Below are 9,422 nucleotides of genomic sequence, written 5' to 3'. Positions count from 1 at the left end.
GCTTTGAGAGCTACAGATGGAAGATCCTGAGCATGTACAAATCACTAGAAAAACAAAGCACTGTATCCACAATTAAAGAAAAGCCTAACAAACCCCATCCTTCTTTAACAATAAAAATGTATTCTAACATGCAAGAGCAGCTGTCCAGTAACAGGATACAGGTGCATAAAAGCTCAATTTTCAAAATAATTATGAACAAAGTATCATATTATTTAAATCCCTGTTGATCTTAAATCATTACAAAATGAGGCAAGAGTTCATACTGTGCCAGTATTTAAAGAGTGCAATGAATATTGCTCTACATACAGTCTGGAGAATGAGACACTGGAAAGTGCCATAGAAAGGGACCTGGGGGTCCTTGTTGATCACAAGTTGAATATGAGTCAACAGTGTGCCCTGGCAGCCAGGAGGGACAACTGTGTCCTGGGGTGCATCAGACAGGGCATTGCCAGCTGGTTGAGGGAGGTGACTGTCCTGCTCTACTCTGCACTTGTCCAGCCTCACCTTGAATATTGTGTGCAGTTTTGGGCACCACAATATAAGAAAGATAGTAAGTTCTTGGAGAGTGTCCAAAGGAGGCAATGAAGATGGTAAAGGGTCTTGAGGGGAAGCCATATGAAGAGAGACTGAGGTCACTTGATCTGTTCAGCCTGGAGAAGCAGAGACTGCAGGGACACCTCATCACTGTATACAACTTCCTCATGAAAGGAAGTGGAGGGGCAGGCACTGACCTCTTCTCCCTGGCAGCCAGTGACAGGACCCAAGGGAATGGTCTGAAGTTGAGTCAGAGGAGGTTTAGGCTGGATATTAGAAAATGGTTCTTCACCCAGAGGGTGGTTGAGCAATGGAACAGCTCCCCAGGGAAGTGGTCACAGCACCAAGCCTGACAGAGTTCAAGAGGTGTTTGGACAATGCTCTCAGGCACATGGTGTGATTCTTGGGGATGTCCTGTGCAGGGCCAGGAGCTGGACTAGATGATCCTCAAGGGTCTCTTCCAACTCCGATTATTTTGTGATTCTGTGACACATTCAATTCATATCATATATTCAAGAATTACAATGTCATGCTTTTGAAATAGAGATACTGGCCAGTTTTAGGATGACAATAAAACAAGTTTTATTCACAGAACAGCGAAAATCAATCAGTCTTACTGCACACACCCATAAAGGGTGAAGAGTTCAGAGTGTATCGGAGAATCTGCCATCTGAAATTGTCACACACACTCCTGACAAGCCCTTGCTGCAAAACTTGAAGCCAATCATAGACATTTTCTTTTCATCCATACAAAGGATGTGTCATAAGAGATATTAGCTAAGAGTGGATTTCCTTGACGTGTTTGGAAACAAGTGGCCACCACCAAGCTATCAGCAGCTAGCTAATCCATGTACCTCCATTCGTTACAATAGGTGAAGCTTTTAAAATAAAAAGCAGCAGCATTCCTCTCTTCTTTTGGGAGACCTAGCTCATTCTACTATCCTGACAAAGCTTCTTAGTAAATATAAAATGTTGAGAATTACCCCTTTAGTAATTGCAGGGAGCTAACACATTTGGAACAAGCAACTTTGGTGACAAATGCTCAATAATGGGTAGTTATGGGTGACAGAGAATGTCAGACAATACCCTTTAGAGGGCTGCTTGCAGCAGAATTACAGCATGGCAGGAGCTAAGTGCAAAGAATAACTATATCCCCAGTATTCTTCATTTTCTGCCACTATCACATATTAAAAACTGCAATTTTTCAGTTTCCATTAGTCATGCAAAAGAACAAAAGGAAACCTAAAGCAGAGTTTCTATTTATAGGGAAATTCCTATTGATAGTTTTTCTGGTTTAGTTGAAAATTGCAAAATCATGAGACTGCCAAGAGGAAGTTGCTGGGAGAAGTAAACACTTACATAGGTCTGGTTAAAACTGCATCATGAATTAAGAGTACCATTCTTTTCACTTAAAATGTATGCACAGTGAACACTTACTATGCTCCATATCAGAAATTGCTTTCTTATGTAGAAACTAAGCAAAGGACAAAAGAACTGCAGAGCCACACTTGGTCTTTCATGTTCTGAGAGGCTTACTTCAAGTCTTTTATCAAACCAGTGCCAAAGAGAAGGCAGCCTGCTTTGATCTTTCAAATTTGACATGTATATAAGCAATTACATCACAGAATTCACAAGCCAGTGGCAAACCAATTATTTAAAAGCCAGGCTAAATTAGGAAATGCTAAGACTGAGACATTTAGAAATTGATGCTCATTATTTTATTGCCTTAGGCCACCAGATGCCATATGTAAAGCCTCCTTGGAGGCTAACAAAGGAATAGCTGATCAGTTTTAATGCCTGTGCTGGTTTTGACTGGGGTAGAGTTAATTTTATTCACAATGGTTAGCATGGGGCTGTGTTTTGGATTTGTGCTGAACACAGGGTCAATAATATAGAGATGTCTTTGTTGTTGCTGAGCAGAGCTTAGACAGAGCCAAGGCCTTTTCTGCTTTTCATAGTGCCGTGCAGGCCAGGAGACTGGGAGCTTGAGAGACACAGGAGCAACAGATGACCCAAACTGACCCAAGGGATATTCCATACCATATGACATCATGCTCAGTATATAAAGTGGGGGGAAAAAGGAGGAAAGTGATGTTTACAGTGATGACATTTGTCTTCCTATGTAACTATTACACATGATGGGGCCTCTGCTCTCCTGGAGATGGCTGAACACCTGCCCGTCCAGAGGAACCAGTTAATTAATTCCTTGTTTTGCTTTGGCTGTGTGCATGGCTTTTGCTTTTCCTATTAAACTGTCTTTATCTCAACCCATGAGTTTTCTAGCTTTTACCCTTCCCATTCTGTCCCTGATCCTACTGGGGGAGAGCAAGTAAGTGGCTGTGTGGGGCTTGGCTGCTGGCTGGGGTTAAACCATGACAATGCCAAAGAAAGAACTAGCAGGATAACACACTAGACTTCAGTAGTTTAATAATCTGTGATTTAACCAACCATACTGTAGGCAGAAACAAAATTCAAAAGGACAATAGCATTAAAATCTGGAAAGCAAGGATGTAATAGTTTGGGCTGGGAGTAATTATAAATACTTACAGGTATAGAGCTAAATTAAGATACTTTATGATACAAGCTCATATTTTTTACAGCTACAAAATATTACTGAGACAAGCAGAAGACTTGTGATAGACCAAAAGAATAAAAATGTTCATCTCAAAGATCTGTGTTATGATGTTAACATAGTTTCAACCTATACATCTTCTCATTCCCTTTGAACTGCATCATTTGCTACAAACCATTACCTTCAAATATCAGTTAACATTAGTGCTAAACCAACAAGAACCAAAAATTACGTACATTTTTAGGCAAACAATCAGGCTGTCTTTATCTCTCATCTCATTCCAAGTAAATGCATTATCTTCCAGAAAGCAATATTCACAAATTCTTTTAGAGAAAAGTTACTGTACAAAGTCACAAAAGTTGAAGTTCATAAAAAGACTTGTCAATACAATTAGACAGAAGTTTGCTTGTAGTTCTTTGTATCCAAGACCTTCTTGCCGCACATGGCACAGATGCCTATAAGGACACAAAAGATGTGTAAATTATTTTAAAATCACAGAATCAATTACCTTGGAAAAGACCTCTGACATCACCAAGTCCAACCTATGATCTAACATCACCATGTCAACTAGACCATGGCACTAAGTGCCACATCCAGTCTCTCCTCACACCTCCAGGGATGGTGATTCCACCCCCTACCTGGGTAGCACATTCCAGTGTCTAATCACCCTTTCTGTGAAGAAATTCTTCCTAATGTCAAACCTAAACCTCCCTGGTGCAGCTTTGAGGCTTTGTCCTCTGATCCTGTCACTAGTTGCCTGGGAGAAGACACTGATCCCCACCTGGCTACAACCTCCTTTCAGATAGTTGTAGACAGTGGTAAGTTCAGCCCTGAACCAACTCAACACTAAACAAGCCCAGTCACCTTAGCCTCTCCTCATAGGACTTGTGTTCCAGACCCTTCACCAGCTTTGCTGCTCTTCTCTGGACATGCTCCAGCCTCCTTGGGGCCCAGAACTGGATACAGTACGCAAGGTGTGGCACCACCAGTGCTGAGTGCAAAGGAACAATCACTTCCCTAGTCCTGCTGGCCACCCTGTTTCTGATACAGGCCAGGATGCCACTGGCCTTCTTGGCCACCTGGGCACACTGCTGGCTCATATTCAATCATTAAAGTCTTTCTTAGAAAACATATTTGCTACGTTTTTATAAAAACTGTTTTTAAAAAACTGTTCACATGAGCTCTCACTGGCAATCTATCAGTGCATTTTCTCAACAGATATTGCAAATTTAGAAGCAATATTATGACTTCAAATACAAATTACTATTTGCAGCATATGTATAATACTGGCACTTAAAAATATAAGCTCTATTTTGAGAGCATTACAATTCACCACACTGCCCGAAGCCTCTGTAATTTGCTGGAATACTGGAAAAGAGCCAAGAAAGGCTCACATCTGGCAAACGGGTAAAAATGGTGTATTATTAAACTTTTTAAGTACTGTAGCCAAACTGAGGCCTGAGATGGATAGAAAGTAGCAAGGCTAAGAAAACAGAGTCACAACAAAGTCACTGCTAAATGGGACATTAACAGGTGGGGAGCTTCATGCAACTAAGAAAGTTGAGAACATGTTATCCTAGAATGAAGGTATTTATAGCGTAGGAGTGAGAAACAATGGACACCAAGAATACTTGAGAGCCGAAGTGAAGGTGACCACTGATGTGCCAGAGGACTTTGTCCTGAACCCAAAGAGTGTCAAGCCAAAAGAGTAGGGCAGCAAAAAGTATGCAAGTCTGGCAGGGGCAGAGGGGCAGGTTGTCTCAATGTTCCCTCTTCTTTCAAAGTAGAAAGGTGTTAATCTTTTGTCTGGTAGGGCAACATCTCGTTTTACATGACCATTCATCAGCAGAGAAAAAATGTCAAGTGGCAACTATTCCTGTTAACTCTCTCCAAATAATGTGCTTTTATATGCCAACATCATGTGACTGGACACATAGGAGTCCATTAGGAAAGAGAAGAGCAGGGAACATGCCACATGATTTACTTTGGAATGCAAAATTCAGCCCACAAAATGTTCCCTTCAGGTCTAAACTGAGGAATAATTAACTTTAGATTGCCTCTCAGTTTCAGGGATATATGCAACAGCTGAAGCACTAAGCCATATGACTGACTGCATTTCCTTCAAGAAACATGGCACAACCACATGATGGTCAGAACTAGAACCTAAAGTGCTTTTACTAAAGTGTTTTAGTACTTCAAAACACTAAAGAGAGTTCTGGATTTTATGAAGAAGACAGATTCAGCCTGGAAGGATACACAAGCAGACAAAGATGAAATACTGAAACCCACACACACCAGCCATAAATTTACAAAAGAGAACAAGGTTCTGCCATATGGGATTCAGGCAGCCATCTGGTGAGCATCTAGCAACTAGAAAAGGCAGCCCTCCTACAGCAGGCTGCTAAACCACTGACTCACACAGCACACATTTACTGAACAATTCATTTCATAAACAAAATTTACCACTGGCTAGCTGCAGCTCTACCTCTGAAAATTGCTTCACCTCATATCTGTGTGCTATATGGATTCCTTGGTATTAAATCATGTAACTGAGTTCATGATGGGTTTTTTCCCATCCAGGAATTACATGTTTGAACTCTTTCTCTTCACCTACTCAAAATCACAAGACTAATAAAAGTTTTATATCTTTAAGGGTCTCCATCAAATTTGCTTGGAATTGATTACTTTTTGCCTCAGCAATTTTTGAACAGTTTTTAACAACACTGATGTCTTGTTATGAATAAGGGAGCTAGAAAGCTTCCAGTTATAAGAAGAATTTCACACATGACTCATAAGTACAGAAAGATTTTGTGTATTATGTACTGCACCATGCAATATCTTGCTCCAGGAATGGTGTTTATATTTTTAGTTTTCAGTTTCACTTTAAGAGCAGCTTGACGTGTAATGCATCAAGCATGTTCACAAGAGGACCAGGTCCTCCTTTTAGAAAAATAAACCTTTCAATGGCTGAAAGGGTGAATAAAAAAGGGTGAATAAAAGCCACTGAAAGGATGAATAGGTGAAGGCTCACAGACAACCATGAGTATGATTTGCCTTCACAGACACTTTCTAAAACGAGCTGGAAAAGCAAGTGATTTTTACCTCTTTGCCTTTTATTTCCCAGGTATTCTACTTTTATTGAACTAACCTATTCATTTACCAAGATTAAAAGTTGGATTTTTGGTTGTTTCGTGGGTTGTTTTTCCGGGCGGTGGGGGTGGGTGGGTCTAGGGTGTTTGGGTTTTGGTTTGGGTGTGGGTTTTTTGGTTTTTTTTTGGGGGGGACACTATTTAGTTTTAGATTTAGGTATTATAAAAAGGGGAGAGAAGGAAGCAGAAGTGGGATCGTAACAAGCAATTGAGTTTTACAAAATCTGATTTTCTTTTTTAAACGAAGAAAAATCTAGATGATAGTTTTCTATGCAATTACCAAGATTAAGCTTATTCTTCCCAACCTACTGCTTCAGATAACAGAAACATTCTAAAAGAGCAGAATCACAGAGGCTGGAAGGAATCTCCAGCAGCCTCTAGTCCTGCTCCTGCCCCACTCAAAACTGCCAACTTGGAAGAGGTTGGGTCAGGGCTTTTCAAGTCAAGCTCTGCATGTCTTCTGTAGAGATTTCACAACCTCTGGTGGTACCCGTTACTAAGTATTTGATCACTCACACTGAAAAATTGCTTTCCTTGTACATAATTGGAATTTTCCACATTCTAACCTATGTATATTATTTCTTAGTCTATTACTGTGCACCTCAGAAGAGTCTGACTCCATGTTCTCTGTCTTCCTGTGAGTTGATGAAGACAGTGATTAAATCTCATCTTAGCCTACTCTTTGTGAGGCCAAACAAATTCAGCTGTTCCACTTCCTCTCTTGCTTCAAACCAAACTGGGGTATTTTCCAGTCAGTGAAACCCACCTTTTTTATAGGCACATCCTTGACAATAGTGAGACCCTGGCTGATGGACAGAACTCTTACAAATCCGGCATATTGCAAATTTGTTCTTTCCATAAGGATCAAACCTGGAAAAAAAGGAAAAGTATTTTATTCATACACCTTGAAATGAAGTATTTCTCCTGCCTCATCCTAAAATGTCTATACCAGAGGGCAAAAGCTAGAATTAAGGGTCATACAAGGATTATTTCTAATAGGCTGCACAAAGTAAACAGAAAAGCTCCCACTTGCCCTATTAAGAGATTTCTTGCATTACAGACAAACCCAAATCATCCTGTGAAAAAAATGTGCATTTTTATTAAGATGCTACATGTCTTTGAACTTAAAACACCTTCCAGCAGCATCTTGACCCTTTGTATCACAAAGAGTCCCTCAGATATCAAGGAAATGCTCAAGAGATTATTCTGGCAATCTTAGCATAGAAAATAAGCCTTCTCAGCTTCTCTCCTACAAAAGCATCAAGCCCTAGCAGTTCCAGTAAGAACTGAAGTGAAATACTTGCTCACAAGTATTTTATGATTAAAATGATGATTTTGATGATGATTTCATGTTCTGCTTTATGACTGAGCAGAAAGCACCCATGAAATATTTTTACCAACTAATCAAGTATCATAATCTCCACAATTATTTGTGTGTTTTGGACAGGCTTCAATTAGTTGCCCAGATATGCAAGAAACAGGACTTAGTTTGCTAAGGGATCTTTTTAGCTAAAATCAGTATTAAATACTAACCTTGCCTTCTTTGAGGTCAATGCCTTGTTTTCATTTAATTTGCGGCCACCGCTTTCTATAAAAAAGAATAAACCCACAAACGAGTAAGTTTCCCAGTTCCAAGCATACTTTAAAAAGCTCAGTTTACAGCTTTTACACACACACAAACAAGGTCACAAAGAGAGATAAAACATACAGCGTAGCATTAAGAGACAGGACAACAGGAGACTTTACACTCTGTTTAAATACTCTGTTTGTGCATCACTGTTCCATACAGGAAGTAAAAAACAGCCACAGAGACAAGTTCAATACCAAAGTTCTGGGTACATAAATTCCCAATGCATTAAATCAGCATGGGAGGGACACTACATGAGTTAAGATTTAACTTGATTAGTGATTCAGCATGTCAGCCTGGCGTGGTTTAACCCCAGCCAGCAGCCAAGAACCACGCAGCCACTCACACTCTCTCCTCCCCTCTTCCTCCACCCTCGTGGAATGGGGAGGAGAAGTTATATATACAGTTTAATAATTGAGAAGAGAACGAGGTAAAATACTAATGGATAATAAAAAGAGAAAGAGAAACCAAAAACCAACAAAACAAAACAAGTGATGCACAATACAATTGCTCATCACCTGTGAACTGATGCCAGACCCTGTTTCTAAGCCCAGATCAGCCTGCCCTCTGGGGAATTCCCTCCCTCTCCCAGCTTATATACTGGGTGTGAAATAACCCTTTGGCCAGTTCAAGTCACCTGTCCCAGCTGTGCTGCCTCCCACTTTCTTTCGTGTACCTTCTTACTGGCAGAGCATGAGACGTGAGAAAAAAACCATCTTTGATTTAAGCGAGCAGAAACCAAAACACAGAATAACAGAATAATCAGAGTTGGAAGGGACCCTTGAGGATCATCTAGTCCAACTCCTGGCCCTGTGCAGGACATCCCTGGGAACCACACCATGTGCCTGAGAGCATTGTCCAAATGCCTCTCGAACTCTGTCAGGCTTGATGCTGTGACCACTGCCCTGGGGAGCCTGTTCCACCCTCTGAGTGAAGGTTCCATTCTCAGGGTGTCTGATCACCCTCTGGGTGAAGAACCATTTTCTGATACCCAGCCTAAACCTCCCCTGACACAACCTGAGACCATTCCCTTGGGTCCTGTCACTGGTCACCAGAGAGGCGATCAGTGCCTGCCCCTCCAGTTCTCCTCACGATGAAGTTGTATACAGTGATGAGGTTTCCCCTCCGTCTCCTCTTGTAACCAGTGTGTTATCAACATTATCCTCACTCCGAATCCAAACGCAGCCCTGTGGAAGACATTACCCCCATCCCAGCCGAAACCAGCGCACAGCCTTAAGATGACAGGACAGCTGCCAACCAACCGGATTTACGATACCTCGAAAACAAGGGTTAAGCTCCACCGAGGTTTACCTGTAGTATTTCTGGCACCATCCTTCCACGTATCGGGGGTGATCACCGTACCGAGCTTCTTCTCACCTGCGTAAGGAAACATCACAAAGGTAAACATCTGAGCTACGCTCCATTCCGCGCGCAGACAAAGCCCTGGGGGGGGGGAAGGACAAGCCAGAGGGAAGCAGCTCGGGCCGGGGCCGGAGGGGCAGGACGCGCACTCACACTTGTCGCACACCATGGCTGGCCC

The 9,422-nt window shown here is 41.6% G+C and overlaps 1 protein-coding gene across 1 annotated transcript; it reads right to left on the bottom strand.

Moving 5' to 3' along the window:
- Positions 1-3,109: 3,109 nt before the first annotated feature.
- Positions 3,110-9,413, bottom strand: CRIPT (cysteine-rich PDZ-binding protein). The gene is made up of 5 exons (XM_009081559.1): positions 9,398-9,413; positions 9,194-9,259; positions 7,789-7,843; positions 7,022-7,125; positions 3,110-3,561 (listed from the first exon to the last, which is right to left on the bottom strand). Exons 1-5 carry the CDS (start codon positions 9,411-9,413, stop codon positions 3,497-3,499), a joined length of 306 nt encoding a protein of 101 aa, XP_009079807.1. The 3' UTR covers positions 3,110-3,496.
- Positions 9,414-9,422: the final 9 nt, after the last annotated feature.

This window comes from Acanthisitta chloris, unplaced genomic scaffold (genome assembly GCF_000695815.1).
Source record: "Acanthisitta chloris isolate BGI_N310 unplaced genomic scaffold, ASM69581v1 scaffold9139, whole genome shotgun sequence".
NCBI lineage: Eukaryota > Metazoa > Chordata > Aves > Passeriformes > Acanthisittidae > Acanthisitta > Acanthisitta chloris.
This window is presented reverse-complemented; position numbering and strand designations above follow the sequence as displayed.